General features: G+C 36.8%; 1 protein-coding gene across 2 annotated transcripts in view; it reads left to right on the top strand.

The window, feature by feature from the left end:
- Positions 1–2,843: 2,843 nt before the first annotated feature.
- The window catches only part of vav3a (vav guanine nucleotide exchange factor 3a), a 69,099-nt gene continuing 51,893 nt past the window's right edge, over positions 2,844–20,049 (top strand). The window contains exons 1-2 of one of the 2 annotated variants that reach the window (XM_089125438.1): positions 2,844–3,251; positions 18,097–18,213. In XM_089125438.1, coding sequence (XP_088981564.1) covers positions 3,048–3,251; positions 18,097–18,213 — 321 coding nt within the window. In that variant the 5' untranslated portion in view covers positions 2,844–3,047. The remainder of the gene's footprint in view (positions 3,252–18,096; positions 18,214–20,049) is intronic. The other variant, XM_089125439.1, reaches the window with a different exon arrangement.

The following is a 20,049-nucleotide window of genomic DNA, read 5'->3' as shown; positions in this document are numbered from 1 at the left end:
CCCTCCCACCATGTGGAAACGGTCACAGTAAGACTGATTCGTGCTATTACTCAGTCTGATAGTCTCTCTGGGGATTGATCTGTGATTGATGGAGGTGTCCATCCCTTCCAAACCGGTGTTAAATGGGATAGCAACCCAACCTGGGTGATGAGTGAAGCAGCATGGGTTCAGGAAATGTGGTACGCTGTAGCATCTGCGTCACACCAGCCGAGCTCCCCCCGGTCAACCCTAAAACAGAAGGAAAATAAATAAAGAATTCCACCCAGAGCTTATTAGTCTCCTATCACATCTTAGTTATGACAGACAGATGGTTTAATTTACTGTCACGGCACGCTCAAGACCCCCTGGTCCATCGTCTCTCTCACGGCAGCCTTCTAAAACATGGAAACATCTTGGCTGGTGTCTGTTGAACATGTAAAATAAATAACTAATCTAATCAAGTCAATTCAAACACATTAAAGTCAGCATAAAGAGGATGTTCTACCAGAAAGATTTGGAAAGCGAGATGAAATCACAATGACATTTATTTATTAATAGACCAGAAAATGAAATCAGAAATATTGGATGGTGAAGTTCTTTGGCGCAGGCCCCGTCCGTAGTTACCATTCGGAGGAGGTGAATGTTCGCGTCATCATCTGCTTCCAGTGATTGCACTGTAAAAAGGTTGCTGTAAATTTTACAGTAAAGCTGCCAGTAAGTTACTGTAAAAGTGTTTACAGTATCATTACTGTAATTTCAGTTACAGTACAAGTACCATATTTTAAGTTCATTCATGAGTTCAACTACTGTATTTTTATTTACAGTATCAGAACTGATTTCCTATTACATAATTCGATTTTTTTTATGATTTACAGTAGACAATAATTACGATAGTAAACACATATTTTCCCATAATCCTTGGCTATTTACAGTATTATACTGTTGGTACATTTATACTGTACATATTACAGTAGCCTACAATACTGTTCAAATGACAATAATCCGTTACAGAAAGACCAAAAAGTAATGAGTGACATGATATTGAGTCTTCCTGGCAGAACTTTACACTAAAGCTTTCATTTATGATAGTATTTTCTTCCCTATTGTGATGTATATCCAAGAGAAATGTCATCTTGAACAAGAATAATTTGGGGTGGGGCTTGATATTGTCTGGAATTGATTGGATGGTTCTCTATTGGTCGATCTCATGTGAGTGACAGGTTGTCCCGCCCTCTCACCAGTAAACACATCATCAGAGAATAGATGAGATGCTGCTGCAAGAGGAAGGGGAAGTTTTTTGATTAAAGATTATGAGGGCACATGAATAAAATAGAACAATGATATACACGGATAAATAATTTATAAATATTCCACTAAAAAACAAGAATTGTCAATTTCGATTTCGGGGTGCGTACAGTAATTGCTGGAAATGTTATTTCTGCAGGCTTAAAGGCCAATATTACTATTTTAATTTTTAATTTTTATTTAATTTTAGTTCTATTCAAACAGTTGACTTCAGTGCCAAAGTGTGACCATGCATTTTCATTTCATGATTTCTAATGCTGAAGTGAAATTGCACATTCTTGGTAGTGTTGAATATAGATCTCCTTGAGTTCATCATGACAGGAGTAGAGAGACAGAAACAGGATATCCATGACTATACATCATCCTGTTTCACTACTGCTTATCTGGAGAACGCTCTCTTCAGCCAACACTCATTCAAACTTTACTGAATGTAAAAAACTGCAGATGAGGTGAACAAAAAGGCCTGTATGTCTAAATATTTTAACGTTTTAATATGTTTAGGATATGTAAATGCAAAAGTGATATGGTAAATAATGACCTTTTTTATTATAGGCCTGCCGTCCAATATACACATAAGTTGCGTCTCAAATGACACACTACACTTACACTACATACTCTCTTGAGTAGGTAAATCTTTTGAGTAATTACTTCACTGTTGCTAAAAAAGTATGTTCTATTTAGTATGAACGTGTGTAATATGTAATCTGGACGTACTACTACATTTTTCATGTTGCCCTTATCACATGAACTATACCAGCTTCAGTTGCGTTGCTTCACTGCCATTCATAAATCCTTTCCCGTGGCCTCATGGGATAGTAAAGTGTCCATATGCACACTTCAAAATCTCGCTGGAAGTAGGTGATCTGTGTACTTTTTGTCTAGGCTACTTTTAGGAGAAGCCTACAGTGAATTCAGACATACTTCTTTTGTCACATTTTTCGCCTATAGGCTAGGCTATCGGATTTTCTGATGCAGCATCTATATTTGTTTCTTATTTTTTATACTATACGTTGACTATTGTCATGTTCATTGTTTGTAATGTGACTCATAATCAAAAAAATAATAACAAACAAACAAACAAATAAATAAAATTAAGTGTTCCACACTTGTTTTTCTTTTTGATCCGTTAAATTAGTGCATCACTTTTTCTTTTTGGAATTTTCGGTGTGAATACATTACTTGCGTCATAATGGCGTAGCGAACAGAAAGCGCACGAGCAGCCGTTGCTGTGGTTACTTCGTCAGGTGAAAGCAACGTAGTTAGTGAACTTTGGCTAGCTTGAAAATCCATTTTTTTTGGTCACTGAAATGCTTTTTAAAAACTTTTGAAATATATTTTATTTGTACAAAAATAGCTTACTTAGTTGAGAACCCCTCTACTTTTTTGTTTTGATAATCCACCTCACAATTCGCAGCCTGACGTAGCTACTGTAATTTTGCGGCCACTATATATTACGTCCTCTGGGTGTTCCGGGTGTCAAGTCAGCAGCGCAATATACGGAACATCTAAAGCAGGAAGACACAGTGAGAGAGAGAGCGAGAGGGAGGGCGCGGGGAGGGGAGAACGAATAGAAGAGGTGAAAGAGCGAATGAGGAGAGCAGCAGCACACGGATCAGTCACTCTCCACTGGTGCTCCAACATTGGAAACACCATCCATTCATTATATCGCATGTGATTCTGCTATGCGCATCGGATGAGGAGACGGCACTTGCGCTTTGGTTTTGGATTGGTGTTTAATCTTGTTCTGTGTATCGCTGGACAGGATGGAGCATTGGAGACAGTGTGCATTATGGCTGATCAATTGTAAGGTGCTGCCACCGAACCATCGGGTGACATGGGAGTCCGCTCAGGTGTTCGACCTGGCGCAGACCCTGCGGGATGGGGTCCTCCTGTGCCAGCTCCTAAACAACCTAAGACCCCAGTCCCTCAATCTGAGGGAGATCAACCTGAGACCACAGATGTCACAGGTAACGTTAAGAGATGCACGAAGACAAGAAGTTGTATGTTTACTGTAAGAATAGAATAGACTCAATAATAACAGTTAAACGCATATGTTTTTTTGGAAACATACGATGTCATGTCTATAAAAAAGCTGATGTTACTGCTTTATAGCTACTTGCACGTGAAATATTTTGCAAAAGAAAGTTGATATATTTTGCCAATGCTGTACCGTTATTTGTGTGCTGAATTCCGCCCCCTATCGGTGAATGTGAGCAACGCAGTAACATTATGAAGAAAGATTCTTATTTTTTAAAGCACACTCAGTAGTTTTTTCTTCATTTGAAACGTTTTACAAAGGAAACAGTACCTTTAAAAATATGTTTAAAATAATAATAAAATTCCAATCACATAATAAAATAAGAATTTGAATTATGGTCGGCTTTTCATGGACACCAACATGTTGAGGTCACATGACTAGCTGGGGTACATAATTCAGTTGCTTCTGTTAATATTGACAATAATATATGTTGTAAACCTACTTTCAGCCAGGGTTTAAGATGCTTTTCAAAACAAAACAATACAATTATGAAGTAAAAACATAACTATTATGTTAGTTTAACACAAACATAAAATAATTGAGTGCACCTTTAATTTAAGATTTTTCCTTTGTAGTCAATATACAGTATATGTGTGTGTATTGTGTATCAGTATACATATTCATAATAAATACAGACATAGTCAGGATAAATATAAATATAAAAATATATATATGCACAGACTTGTATTAAGCAAACACAAACTTTTATGCTAGTGATTAATCGATTTGACGGCCCTAAATTGAACCTAATAGGACATAGTGCTTTTTAATGCATTGTTTGACCAAAACCACGAATCTACAGCTTTTTGGTTCCGGTCAGGATCAGTGTCAGATGAAAGCTGTTTTAGTCTGGTCTCGTTCGCTGTACTCTTGTCAGGTGAGAACAGGATTAGTTTCAATGTCTGCAGGAAGCTGCTTTATTGAAAACAGTGGCCTCTAAAATGTGTCTGTGAAACACCATCTGCTCAAAGTCTGGACTTGATTTCATGTCCTCCTCACATGAGGTGAAAGCTGTCATCAACACAGTGACATTTCATAGAACTGACAAATATTCACAGTCACTATTAACAAACCTTATTTTTAAGCACACGGATGCTCAATAACTAGACGGGCACACATACACTTTGCATTACATTTGTCAATGTGGCTCAGTCACAGTGAGCGGATTCCAAAAAAAGTCAATAGAATCGTTTTTTTAGTTTTCAAAACACAGGCCTTGTTCGGTTCACTGGTTTACTGACAATTAAAAACACGATGTTAAATACATTATATAAATATTCTGTGGAAGTTTGATATATGATCAAAATGACAGCAAATGTCAATCTGGCTTTGAGGCATCCCCTTGCTTCTGGTTACATCAGACAGGCTGCTTTGTTTTCATTTGGTTTGTTATATCATAGTTTGTTTGTTTTTTATCTGATGATTTTCATCTGCACTGACATGCGTAGATTTGTTTCCATTCACCAAAGAAAGAACTCCATAGTGAACTAACATATGCAAAAAAGGGAAAGAAAATGAGCAAATGGTCTGTGTAAACCAGTGTTTTGTGCGTGGAGGTGAAATTTCCATCTCTAAAGGGCAACATCTGAATCCTTGCATGAATTATTCATGACGTTTTTGGCAGCTATTTTATCAAAGACTCATTACAGCACATGGGACACAGACGCAGCCGTCCCAGGGGAACATATCAGACAAAAGCAGTGATGAGACCAAACTAAAAGCTGGAGTCCCCCCCCCTCACCTCATCAGAGCACCTCCAGGGCCCAATGGGCACTTTGGTTTTCTCTTCACCCCAAAAAAGGCGTGTAATTAAAACATAAAATATTGTGAATATAATTCGACCCTGAAATTTCTGCATTAATGTTGATGTTCGGGGAAAGAGGTTTTGTGGGATGGAGGAGTTACACTATTTTAGACAGGCAATTTTGAGGAAGATACCTTGAAACTAATTATATCTATATATGTACATATGTGTAATTGTACTGCCATTCTAAAGTCAGGGGTCGTAAGATTTCTTTAATACTTTTTAGACGTAGATTGTTTACATTGTTAATTATTATATTTTAAATAAATAATATTCTTTTGAACTTTCTATCCATTAAAGATATATTTAACTGCACAACTGTTTTGACGGCTCCATATGCTTTTGAATCGCTTTTGCTGTAATTTGATGTCATAAAGTGATTGGTCTGTGCAGTGCAGCGCTGGTTCAAGTTGAACAAGCCTAATAGCTGTTCAATTAAAGGTACAATATGTAAGAATTTTGTAATAAATGCAGTTGTGTACTTACAATATCCTAAAAGCCTTCAAAGATTTTTTTATTTCAGAGAAATTCCAATTTAAATTTTTTTAAAAAATTACCTGTCAATGACGCAATATCCGCGTTATCCTCGGTTTCGATTAATACTGCTATAGGCATGACGTAACCATGGCGACAGACGTGGACAACTGCGTAGTGCGTAACATTTAGTGGCACGCAGTTCTTGTTTCTTTCAAACAAAGACCATGGCAAGCAGACTTTGGGACAAACAAGGAGAAATAAAATGAGGATCAATATAAGCGTGGCATTTTTGAGATGCCGAGAGATCCACGTCCGCGACTAACTTGGACTTGACGTAGATTCACGAGTCATGACTTGACAGCTTTATTAGACAGGTGAGTAAATGTACATAAACAAACCAATGTTATATAATGTTAGCTCAACATGATGAAATGTTAGAATATGGTCAACTGTTATTCTAATGTGGATCTAGCTTACTGCTAGTTTCGTATAGCAAACGAACTAACACGTAGTATAACATTATAACTTTCAACGCACATTTAAATGTCGTTTAGTGTGATAATGTAACGTTAGACCAAGTGAAGCAGTGTTGCGTTACCTCACAAGTTTATACAGTATGTAAGCAATAAGGTACGAGAGGCTGTGCTTTATCGTGAAAAGTAACGGCTGAAGGGCATTGTTAGGCATGACGCGAAGCGGAGTGCCTGCAACCCCTTCAGCCGTTACTTATTCACAATACAGCACTTGCCTCGAGTACCTTATTGCTTTTATAAAATGGTTGCCACACGATATCAAAGTAAAAAACAATGTATTACTGCAACTTTCTTGAAGTAAAATCACTAAAAGCCTTCCTTCCGCTAGAAAAAATAGTCCCTGACCGTGAACAGCAACAACGTTCCAATGTGTAATATGCAGGAAAGCTCAAATAAAAACAACATAGAACTGCAGTGTTGCGCAGCGATCAATAGAACCGTTGGGTGAAGCGGTCATAGCCGTGTTTTATTGTGAATAAAGCACAGCTCTTGACCAATCAGAATCAAGGATTCGAACTAACCATTTTATAATATATATATATGATGGCAAAGTTAGTTTTCTGATGGCCTAAATAGGCTATTACAATAATTACACTGTTGTTCAAAATTTTGGGCTCGGTAGTACCAAAATACCGAGGTAGCCCTCGGTTTTGTGTGTAGCCTACAGTTAAAATAGTAATATTTATTTTTCATTTTGGTTTATATTTTAATTTATTTTACAATTTATTTATATAATTTAATATATTTTATGAATAATTTATTATTTAACCTATTATATTATATAGGCTTATCACCATCATAGAAATGAAACGGCAGTCTGCGGATTCTATCTGGGCCTACATATAGTACAGGTTTAGAACACAGTAGCTTTATGGGCAGGTTTGAAATGTGGAAGTGCAAGTTTGAGGAAGCCACAAAGCCAAGTGCCTTTCTCACGCACTGCGTTGATCAGACAGTGGCTGGGTAATGGGTGTCTTCCGTTTAACATGTGCACTTTTGTGAAGAGTGGAAGGAAATGGCAACAGGTGTTTGGCAGGGCGTCAGAACTTAGATATCAACAGATGTCAGTGAGAGTAAATTTTGTGAGGTTTAACTACAGTACATATGCAAATACTGTATGTAACGCTTTTACTTTTGTTACTAGGTACATAAAACTTAAAAAATAAAAAGCCTGGCAAGTGAGTATTTCACACGTTCATTGTAATGCCAGATAGTCACTGTCTCATCTCTAGTTTGGAGGGGGAAACACGAATGTTGACGCCCACTTGTTGGGCAGATAGTTTCCGAGCATTGACGCTCGCTGGGGAAATGAGGAAATGGGATGGAGGAAGGAAATGAAACTAAACGTCTTCTAAAGACCCTTGACTGAGCCACGGTGAAACATCAGAACCTCTTGTGGCTCAGATCTGTCTCTTTTTTCAGTGAAACAGTCAAGCAACAAGCTCCTGTCTGAACACTGTCTCAGTTTTTGATTTTTTCCTGTAATACGATGTGATTTACAAAATGTACATGACAGATTCTGGGCCGTTTTTCAAATATATTCTTAAATTTTTTATGATTAGTGTCCATGCCATGGAGAATCTGTCCTCCTTAAATAACACATATAGTGTATTTTACAGTCTGTTAAAAGCTCCATATGAGACCCTAAAGGGGTCAGAGACTGGTCAGAGCATCATATGTGTGTGTTTGAATGTTTGAAACAGCCATCTGTTTTAGTTATGTTACAGCTTCAGGGTTGTTTAAGTAATTCTCGGTGTCAGACTGTGGATTTGTACGTTTCAGATGGCGGGCTAGATGCATTGGCGATATAGCGTACAAGAGGAATAAACTAGACATTTCAATTTTCTGAGGAAAATATGATTGTGCTTGCTCATGCAAAAGTCGCATCACGATGTCAGGGCCTTACTGTCCAGTTCCCTTTCGAAGGGAACTCAACAATACGTCATTGACGCATTGTCTCGTTCCCTATTCTCAGGGAACATAGGTTACAGTCGCAACCTGAGACGTTTTGGATATGTGTTGTGAGTGGTTGTCAGTAGAGCAGCACAATCTAAATTACAGGATCTTAATGTCCTGTTTGGTTTATGGATAGAAATTGCTTGTGCTTGATAATTAAGAGAGTTAGAATTTTAAAAATAATTCTGATTTTAACCGGTAGCCAGTTTAGCGAGACAAGAAGGGGTGCAATGTGATGTAATCGAACCTTTATCTGCCTGTCAACCTCGCAACAGCATTTTGGACCATCTGTAGACACATTAGAGAGGATTGGCTTACACACCATAGTATAAAGAGTTACAGTAGTCTAGACGAGATCAAATAATAGACTAATGATCTGTTAAAAAATGTGGTAACACTTTAGAATACGGTTCCTTCGTTAATGAATAACTACACAAGAACTAATGAGTAACACAATATTAACAATCTAGTAACTATTATTAACTAACAAGAAACTCTGATTAACGAACTAGTAAGTAATAGCGCACAGACGAAAGTGGTAGTTCACTATTAAGTAATCAATAACTACTATTTTTTTAATACTTCCCAGAGAACTACTGAAAAAGTTTATTAACAATCTAGTAACTACTATTAACTAAAAGAAACTCTTATTAACGAATTAGTAAGTAATAGCTCACAGAGGAAAGTGTTACTAGATACTTCTGTGGGAATTACTAATTATTTGGATTTGTATTATAAAGTGAAGATCACTGGAACTAACTAGTAATTACTCAAGTGTTACTAAAGACATTTTCTAAAAGTTACTAAAGTTCACCAAAAATCTCAAACAATTGCACAAATCATGACTAGATCATGTAGTAACACTTGAGTAATTACTAGTTAGTTCCAATGATCTTCACTTTATAATACGAATCCAAATAATTAGTAATTCCCACAGAAGTATCTAGTAACACTTTCCTCTGTGAGCTATTACTTACTAATTCGTTAATAAGAGTTTCTTTTAGTTAATAGTAGTTATTAGATTGTTAATAAAGTTTTTCAGTAGTTCTCTGGGAAGTATTAAAAAATAGTAGTTATTGATTACTTAATAGTGAACTACCACTTTCGTCTGTGTTAATAGTGAACTACCACTTTCGTCTAGTATTACTTACTAGTTCGTTAATCAGAGTTTCTTGTTAGTTAATATAAGTTACTAGATTGTTAATATTGTGTTACTCATTAGTTCTTGTGTAGTTATTCATTAACGAAGGAACCGTATTCTAAAGTGTTACCAAAAATGTTTTGCATAGTGAAGCACTGCACTGTGTTCAATTACACAGATTACCCAGTGTTTTTAGTCTCGGAGTGTATCGGTTCCCGAATCGCAATAAATACTGCTCTACACAAATTCATCTCTGCTTATAATGTGTTATTATTATTATTAATTTGTAGGAATATTGATATATTAACAGAAAAGTTTTGACCAAATTGTGCAGCCCGACAAACAAGCACAGCAAACCTGTTTTTTTTTAATCCACTCTTCAACCGTAGAAAAATCACACAATTAGATTTTTCCCCCAAATGTTTTTGCTCTAAAGGCCCGTTCATGCCAAGGATAACTATAACAATAAAGATATAGTGCTAAAAATCATTCTAAATATGAAAGAATATAAAGAGTTCACACCACAACGACAATGGAACAGATAAATTATATAATTGGAATCACTTTCAAATCTATTTTTTTCAGCTGATGAATGATAAAAACATTGACAATCAATCAGACCACAAGCATTTAAAGTAGAAGACGACAAAAGTGCAGCGCTCCATTAATAAAGTTGATGTGAACGAGCCTTGTCAGCCCTTTACTGACTGTTGGTTAAAGGTTAAGGCTAAGGTTCTCTGTGTGGATATGTACTGTTAAGCGCATAAGCACAATATTTAAAGCCTCATTCATGTTAGTAGCACAAATAGTACGGTGTTACATGCCATCATTTAATACCCAGGCTTAAAGGTTTGTTCATATCCCTAAAGAATGTTCAGTAACACTGAAAGTCACTATATCACGCTACACGAATAAAACTATGCACAAACAGCATGTCATCATGCATATTAATGCACGTTTTCAGGAGGCACAAATCTTTGCAAGGTCTAGTAAGTCCAGTCAGATTGCTCTCTCTCTCTCTCGTTGAAACTGACCTTTCGTTCTGTCACCAAGGTAACAGGCTCTACTGTAAGTGGTTGAGGATCAGGATGAATAAAGATGCTCTCTATAGACAGAGTGAATCACACATTTACAGTTCAGATTTGAACTGCACAGATTGATTTTTTTGTGTAAATTATGCTGGTCACCAAGGGACACGTGCACGCATTAGGATTTGTAAATGAAGGCAGACATTTCCATTCTCGAGCAGAGCTCTTTTGTTGCAGAAAATCCATGATAATTATGTTTGGAAAACCTTCCCAGCACTCTTATGAGATTTGAATTGTATTCGGGACATTGTAAAAGCATTTACCGTCTGCTCTGATGCCATTAAAGTGAACAGAGATGGTCATTAATAAGGAGATTTAATTGCAGTATCCAATTGTGCATCCATTTAAGTGGCCAATAAAACAGCAATATCCTATTTTGTGCTCACATGGCAGAATGACCTTTTTGATGATGACTACATGTAGAAAGTGATCAGTCAGCGATGCTCACTTAAATGCATGCACACATCCTGCAGCTGTACTGCAACCTTTACTTTAGAGTAGACCCTCAGCGGAGCAATGACATCACAGCGTACAATGAAATGGGCATTATCTTGTCTCAGTCAGGGTAAAAATAGCCCATAAATGGGAGCCTGAAAAAATGCAGTCAGTGGCTCTAGAAGAATTTTACCAGGATGCCAGAGAAGCACTAATATCAAATTACATTTAAAAGTGCTGATGCATCTGTAAATTGAAGCCCCTGAGATAAAATAAGAGAATTGACATTTTGAGTGCAGTTAAAGTGCATTCAGACACACAATGTGCCAAAACTTATCACATGAATTGTCATAGATGACAATTTAGAAGTACAAATTGCATAGAAGCTTAATGGACAGGTTTGAAATGTGAAATGTGGAAGTGCAAGTTTGAGGAAGCCACAAAGCAAAGTGCCTTTCTCCTTTAGAAGTACAAACAGAGCCCGTCTAACGGAGAGCCTTGGCACTTCCTATTAGCCCCGTTGTGTATCATCTTGGTTGCAGTTCCATTAGAATTCCAGTGGAGGTGATCGCGGGCGAGTGCAGAATGAATGGGAGTCTATGGGGCTAAACGGCTAAATGTGTCTCTTTCACCACCTGTCGTTAAATCAAAATAGATTTTATTGTTGATTCCGCAAGTTCAATATAGATTATAGGCCAAAAGTCGAATGAACGAGTACTTATGTCCTTTTGATTTCTTACAGGCTAGGCTGTTGTTGGCCGGAACACGCTAGCATTCTGCTATTGTGTGACGTCATCACATTTTTGAACGGATTTTTAGAACAGATAAGTGAACTTAAAAATGCAATTTTCAGCTGAGTGTATTTTCGTAGCCCTCCCTTTTGAATGCAACTTTCAAATTACTTGACAAAAAATTAAATCCTGAGAAAAGTGGATTTCTGGGGGTGAAACCCCATTGACTCCCATTCATTCTGCACTCGACCGCGAGCGCCCCCGCATGGACAGAAACACGTTACTGCAGCCAGTCCACAACCCGGAAGTAACCAGCCAGTGCCAATAGGCTCTATGCACAACTTACTTCCGCATTCTGTAAAACAGGTCGCATCGCTTCCGGTCCAGGTCTTTTGTATGTGCTTCATGATTTTTTTGCGGTTTTACTCAAGATAACTTAAAAGGAGGTGATAACCAATGTCCCTCACATGTGCAGATTGATATTTAAACGTTTTATATTTTTCTTCTTCACAGTAAAGTTTAGATATTTAAATGGAATAAAACGTCAATAACAGAGTGAACTAGTTAGGTTAGCTGATTACCTTAAAAATCCATAGATATCGTAGTCAGTTCTTACGGCCGTTAACACTTTCTCTGACAAGCGGATGCGATGAGACCTGTTTTCCGGTTTGGTCACGTGACGCTCGACATAAAGCCAATTCTCTTCAATTAGACATTCTCTGGTACAAATTACACTGGTACACAAACATAACCTGGTATGTGCCCTACAGCATGGACCAGATTTGTAGTCTAAATGTGCTATGGTACATTTTATGGGACAGTACATTATGCACATTTACCAGTTAGACAATACCTGAACTTTTATAGTAAATATTGTTGAAATAGTAAGTAAACTTAATTTCAATTAACTATAATCAAATGTCACTTTTTCAGGGTGACATGTATTATTACAAATCGAGTAATGTATCATTTACAGTAAAACTATTGAACTATAATATAATTTTAAAATAATTCATGCGTGTATTCAATGCATGTACTTTTATAGTAAAATATTAAAAGACATCTAGTAAAAAAATGACATCACATTTGATTATATTTAATTGAGTCTTTTTTACTGTAAATGCACACGCATATCATACTATGTAATCAAAATAACAATAAGGATAAGTGTGTTTATGTGTTTGTTTAATTTAGAGAGTGGTGTCCAGATGTGTCTATTTTGTGTGAGAAAAAAGTTTCTTTTGATATTGCTTTTGGGCTGTTTAGAATGGAAGGACCATGGTGCATTGTGCGAAACAGTATTAGTGTGTTTTGTTACATGACATATTTTGTGCTGTTCTTCTGTTTGTGGTAGCACAGGCTGTGATACTGACCATCTCTCACATTGCCCTGACGGTTCACTTCTCCCAGTGTGGTGTGCAGTAACCCGTGTGTGCACTGCCCTGTGAAGGGCAATTCACCACGGATCTGCCAGTGATGACAATTTAGCCACCAGCTAGTGTTTATCCTCTGCCTCTCCTGTCCGTTTTACCCATGTGCGCTTTAGAGCAAGCATCCATACTTAATAAGATCAAACTGTTGTTGCATCAGAAATACGCCAAGAAAATCTATAGAATGCATGTATCCAAGGTCAACATCGATTTCTTGGGGGTTAGAATATGAGACTGCTATGAGAAAATGCTACGCACAGCTGAAATATTTCATATAGAATCCCATAAGATGCGAACACAAGTGTATCTATCTATCTATCTATCTATCTATCTATCTATCTATCTATCTATCTATCTATCTATCTATCTATCTATCTATCTATCTATCTATCTATCTATCTATCTATCTATCTATCTATCTATCTATCTATCTATCTATCTATCTATCTATCTATCTATCTATCTATCTATCTATCTATCTATCTATCTTTGCATGCATCATCATTACATACATCATTACAATTGCATTCAAATTCAAAGTGCAATTTTGTATGCTGTTTACCTCTGTTCAAATTCAGGAGTTTAATTACAACATAAAAAGCATTCCCAGTTGAATTCTGAATGGCGCATAACCCCTCTACTCCACCATTGTTGTTAGCATCGATAGTGCTAAATGGAGATTTTATCAGTTGTTAAGCGGCTTTGGAGAGCATTTACAGACTACGTTTACAATTCATAAAACCACTGCAATCCATATCACAGATGTCAGATAAATAGAGCTCATAAATGTATTGAACACAACACAAGGCATATTTTGTTGCTACTGTAGCATGTCCTGCTGACTGTCAAGTTGATGCTCTGGGTCTCTTTCTACCCACAGTGCTCTCTTGCACACAGTTTTAATAAAGCATCTTTGCAGACTGATGCTTCGTTGTTTTGACATTGACAAGACAGCTTGTTTGGCCGTCTGCTTGGTTAAACCAAGGGTAGTAGCTGCTCACAGCTGGTGCCCTCCACACAGGACGTAACACTGTAAAAGTGCCCGAAGCCACTGATTTACAACACCGTTGAGTTCCTTATTCTTCTGAATGAGATTTTTTTGTGCCGTCGGAACCTTCCTTGTTAAGAGGATGTCAGGACTTTCCTAGAATCAATTTCGGTGAATAATTGTAAAGCTACAGCCTTCATCTTGAAAGCTTTACTAATGTGAGCACTCTGCCCTTGGACTTTAAAGGAGCCATATAATCCACGTTTTATAGCATTTTATTATAAATTCGGGTTTCTTGCACTAAATGAGTTGCAAAGTGCTGTAGTTTCATTGTCTTTCAGACACATGTTGTGTTTGCTACTGTACCTTTAAGACGTCTGCTTGTGAAATAGCTCTGTTATGATTAGCTAACCTCTTTGCATTTGGAAACTACCAATAGAATTGACATCTTTGCTACCAGAGAATTGCTGCGTCTGAAATTGAATACTTCCCTACTATTAGCTTGCGAAAAACACTACGCCAACAGAGTAGTATGTCTAAAAACATATTCTAAAAACTGTAGGCGAAAAATGTCCAGGATGACCTACTTGACCTACCATGACCTACCGAGGGCATTAGGGGCCGCAGCGAGGGGAACAACCGGAACGAGATTTCAACCGTGGGGGTTCGACTTTTTGCTAACCCTAACCCCCCTATCGCAGTCAAATCAGCTTGTTGTGGTCACACTGTAAAAAAAAAAAAAAAGTTGAACTAACTTTTTTAAGTTGTACGTAAGGCAACTTATCGCATTTTTTTAAGTTGGCTCAACTTGTTTTTTTTAGTGGTCTTGACAATAAGTTAACTCAACTTGATCTATTTATTAAACCCCAACCCTAATCTTTAAGTATGAACTGGTCAACAACTTGATCTGAGCCTGTTTTAAGCAGTCATTAGCTTTGCAGAAAACAATATGTCATGCAAAATAAGAAGCTCTCAATTCCCATACTCTATATCACACTCTTTTACTTAATCCATACATTTTTTTATGGTATGTATCCCTTTTAAATCTGAATCAGTACCTTCAAAGCCATCTAGCTTTCTGTTACACACATGGTATTTATTATGGGTGAAATGCTATCCATTCAGTATTAGTCTCAGTACGCCCTTCAGGAGAAGTAGGGAAAGATATCTCTCGAGTTTCCCGCAGAGATCCGACTGTGCAGTGGCAGTATCCACCAGGATAGATGTGTTAGGTTTAGCAGGACGGGTCCGAGGCAGAAAACAGCACTGAAAGTGTAGGCACATCATGTCTTAAATGTTTGTCTTCATTTTTTCTGTATCGCTCACTCTTCCTCCTGTTTCTATCTAGCTTCCTTCAGACCCTGCAGGACTCCTAAAGACTTCAGGGCAACCGCGAGATGTGCCCTTCTGATAATGTGTTAAAACCAAACAAGTGTAAACAGTCAAATAGATTTGCTCGCTGAACATTTGCTTGTCTTATCTGTGCATAAGTGCAGCCCTAGGCCTCTGGTTAAGTCATCTGTAGAGGGGGAATGGGAACTGAGAGGCGGTGCATGTGTCGCTTTTGATCTGCTTCTCGCAGATAAGACTTATTAGTTTGTATGCAAGAAAAAGCATTCCTTATGAATTTGCCAGACTGATGTTTTCTACACATTAAATGCCAGAGGACAAGTCTGATGGGTTGAGCGTCCTTGCTCTCAGAGGTTATAGTTTTACATAATAATGCGAGTGAGCACTTTGTGTTTCATGAAATCACAGGTGCAGCACAAAACATAGAGACTCTTGATGCTTTCACTTCCTCTTGTTGCTTAAAATAAAAACTTGGCTTTGAAGCAAGATGTCAAACTCTTTTACAAGAGCCTGACGGGCGACGCACGGCCACCGACAGATGGCGGGTGATAATATAACTGGTAGAAACGGACACATTCTTGTGAACGTGCCCAGCGAGAGGGTAAAGGTGCTGATCTGCAGACCATGACGGACGGGACATCCATTAAGATTATAATCAGTGTTTTCTGGGTTATTGAGAGAACAAATTGCTGCACTGTTGTTGATGAAAATTTCCTGTGTCTGATGTCACTCAGGCATTTTGGATATACTGGACTTGGAAATTACAGATATTAACTTTACAACATCGTGGCCGCGGTCCTTAAAAGTCTTAAAATATCTGAAATAAAGTTTTCCTAATAAAAAAAGGATTAAAGTGCCTGAAATTCAGGTTCGATGGGTCTTAAATATTCACATTACCGCTAAAATTTCTCCAGTCTGACGGACACAATGTCCGTCAAATAACCAGTGAAGCATTGAATCGCCAGAATGATTCTGATTTTATTACATAAACAGCGATTGATAATGATAATGTATTTCTGGTTGAGACTCGCACTGCCCGTCTTTTGTTGAGGAAAAAAATGTTGTGTTTTTTTATTTAGAACACAAATTTTGCTGAATATTCTCACGATTGCAAATGTAACATTGATTTTAGTTTAATAAACAAGTAGTTAGTAATAAATTACTTCAATTACTTACGTTAAACATTAAATATTACATACACTGTAAACAAATATTTTCAAGATTTGTTATCACAACATTTATCACATACATATTAAATAATTTATTTAGTTCAGATAACTTATTATTTTGAGTTTCTGATGATTAAATCAATCTCCTTCGTTGTATTAACTCACTTTTTCCAGTTCTTAAAAACTTAAAATTTTAAGGCAACCAGGTTACTTATTTTTTTAAGTGTTTTTTTTTACAGTGTATACTTTTGTAATATAATGTGTATTTCCATCACAGGTTTGGTCTTAAAACTGTTCAACTCTATTCAATTTATTAACAGATACATATTTTGATTTTAATAATTTATTAGTAAATGTTGAAATGAACAGTAACTGAGATTAAGAAATGCTTTAAAGCATATTCATCATTGTTAGTTAATGTAGTTAATGATAACAAATGGAACCTTATTGTAAAGTGTTACCTTAGTTTTTTTTAAATTAATGTTTTATTAATAATTAAAAAATACATTGTATTTTTTATTATTGGTTTTAATAATAAATTAAAAATGAATAAGGGATCATTTAAATAAACCATTCTTAGTTATAAATGACTGGTGCAGGTGTGTGGTTAGTATCCGATGGTTAGTAATTTATCTTTTAACTGTACGTTTTTTTTAAATAATAAAATGCAATAATAAATACTGCAGACTTGTATACCAATACTTAATACTGACTTATGTAACATTACTGCAATTGTTTTCACTCAAAAGACCAAAAGAAGTCAAATCTTTAGTATGATTCAGTGAGTTATGGTTTTTGATAGCTTGTAGTTGCCGTGGAGTTTTGTGGTCAGATGATAAGATTCTGGATCTAGAGTTCTGATAAAGTATCCGTTTTATAAGAGAGCTGTGGTCATGAGTCAACACAGGTGTCAGCTTAATGCAACAGCTTGTGTTTGAGACTCATCTCATTTCACTTTATAAATGAATGTGTTTGGATGTTCGCCAGTCGTTTGCCGTTTGGTAAACTCATTAGTCATGAATCAGAGCAGATATCACATGAAATAAGAAAGGAGAATTAAATAAATAACTCTGTGGTTAGTCTTGTTCTCCAATGTGGTTTTGTAGTTATAGTTCTCAAATGCCTTGATTTTTCATTGAATTTAGGAATGTTTGACAAAAATATTGAGTCATAATCATTTTTAATCTGGTAAGGTGATTTTTGTAAGATTTAAAAAAGTTCTCTCAGACAAAGAATGTAGAATTTAGAATATAATGTAGAACTCGCAACCCTCTCAAAACACAAATTTTATAACTTCCTCTTCTTTATGTTATTTGAAAACTGACTATTATTTTGATGTATGCATTGTTAAATAAAACTGATGTTTTTATGTAAATACGAATAGGATGCATGTATAGAATATTTAACTTTATAATGGCATAGTATAAAAAAATCAGTTTAAATATATTTTTATGACTGGCTATGATCATGTAAATGCATGTGTATGTACATTAAAATGTTTTTGATTAAGTTCATTAGTAAAAATTCACTTGAAATAAATATATGGTAAGAACAGGCTTGTACCCACTTCATCAGATGTTGATATAAAATGGTACTTAAAAACCAAATATTAACATTAAAGGTGATTAAAAATGCCTCTTTAATATAACATATGACTTTCGTTTCTGTCTAGTTCCTCTGCTTGAAGAACATCAGGACATTTTTGCACGCCTGCTCAGAGATATTCGGGATGAAGAAGAGCGAGCTGTTTGAGGCTTTCGATTTGTTTGACGTTCGAGATTTCGGAAAGGTAAGATACACTTTCACTTTCAACTCGAAGTTACACAATCATTTTGCGCTCGTCCCACAATGCACTGACATATTTGCTGTTTCTGTTTCCAAGCATCATCAAAGTGGCATGATTTCAATTTTTCTTGTACCACAGTCATCCGTCACAGTTAATGGTGTAGTAGCTTCAGATGTGGTAAAGGCAGCTGGGTTGTGTTTGATTTTCCTGACATTAGCCTGTGCGCTGGCTGTGTTTTTTGTAGCGTTGTGTCTCAGTTGATTATGTTCCGAGATGCTGATCTCTTCATCTGCTGTAATAAATAGTGTCTGCGTCTCATCCTGCTTCTTATTTAGTCCACTCTTCAGCTTTAAATTAAAGATCAGTGAATGATGGCAGGGGATGTGGCACGATTGTCTAGAATCTATTAGATCTTTAAAAAATTAGTTTGCTTGCTTGTTGGATTGACTGTATGTGGGCGTAGCTGTGTCTAGTTTTAACTGTGCATTATTATTGTGTATTAGAGCATATTGGCCCTGGCAGATGTTTTGCCCTAGGCTTGGTACTGCACTGATCAATATAGTCAAGAGCCCCTAAATCCCAAAGGGTCTCCTAATGCAAACTCAGCGACCTCTCAGCTCTCGCTCACCTGCTGTGAAACGTGAGCAGCAGACATTATGAGTGTGATATTGTGAGAGATCATTTAATATTTCTCATTTCTCAGGGAAGTAAACATGTAAACAGCATGCCATCAACTATAGCTGTTTTTGATATGGATTTTGTTAAAGGCCCCCTGAATTTTAGTATGAATATGTTAACCTTGAGGTTATGAATAAGCTGTTGTGTTCCAGAACAATGGCAAAATTCCAGCCCGGTCTCATCCCAAGGCGTCATATAATGACGCTTTTGACATTTCGTCTATATCCAACGCACATGGCACCCTTTAGCATCAATACGAGACGCAGATATATATGGGCCAGAAGGCGCCTCCTAGTGGTCTAACCCTAACCCTATCCCAGCCCTAAACCGAACAAAACTCTGTGCGTGTTATATTGACGCTAAAGGGTGCCATATGCGTTGGATTTAGACGAAAGGTCAAAAGCATCACTATATGACGCCCTAGAATGAGAATGCGTTGAAAAATCGCATTTTTGAGATATAAGCATGCAAAACTTGAATGGATCACGGATTTTTATGATATCACCTCGGACGTCAGCTTCTCATCACATCTTCTCATGTCCCACGTCTCTCGTGACATTGAAACAACGTTGATTTTGCTCATCGAATTAACGTTGAACCAACGTCAGACGCGGCATTCTTCAAAGCTATATAAAAATCGAAAATTGGTTTGCTTTCATAACGTTGAAACAACGCGTTGATTTCAAGTTGATTTTCCGTTAGTTTTGAAAGAATGACGCGTCTGACGTTGGTTCAACGTTAATTCGATGAGCAAAACAATGTCATATCAACGTTGTTTCGAAGTCATATTTCCACGTTGATTCAATGTCAGTTTGCTATCTGGGTAGTTGTTTAAAGCTCAAATCTGTGGTTTATTTATAAAGATTGCGCCTTTTTTAAAACATTGTTCTGACGTTTTCGGAGTTGTCAGAACCAGGGATCAGCAGCACATCTAGCTAGCCCGCCTGGAACAGCCTTAACTCGGCTAGTCATTCTGACGTTTGCCGCGGATAAATGCTATGCTACTATGTAAGCTAACTAAAAAACAATAAGAACGAGAAATGTTTAAATTTACAATCTACAGCTTCGGTTATGTAATAGTGTATGAAACATATGAGTTAAATTTATGACTCCTTATAACGTACTTCAAACGTCTCTTATAATAAACTGATTTTCTCTAAT

Source organism: Pimephales promelas, chromosome 22 (genome assembly GCF_988280905.1).
Source record: "Pimephales promelas chromosome 22, fPimPro1.hap1.1, whole genome shotgun sequence".
Taxonomy (NCBI): Eukaryota; Metazoa; Chordata; class Actinopteri; order Cypriniformes; family Leuciscidae; genus Pimephales; species Pimephales promelas.
The sequence above is the reverse complement of the archived record's forward strand: the minus strand, read 5'-3'. Positions and strand labels throughout refer to the sequence as shown.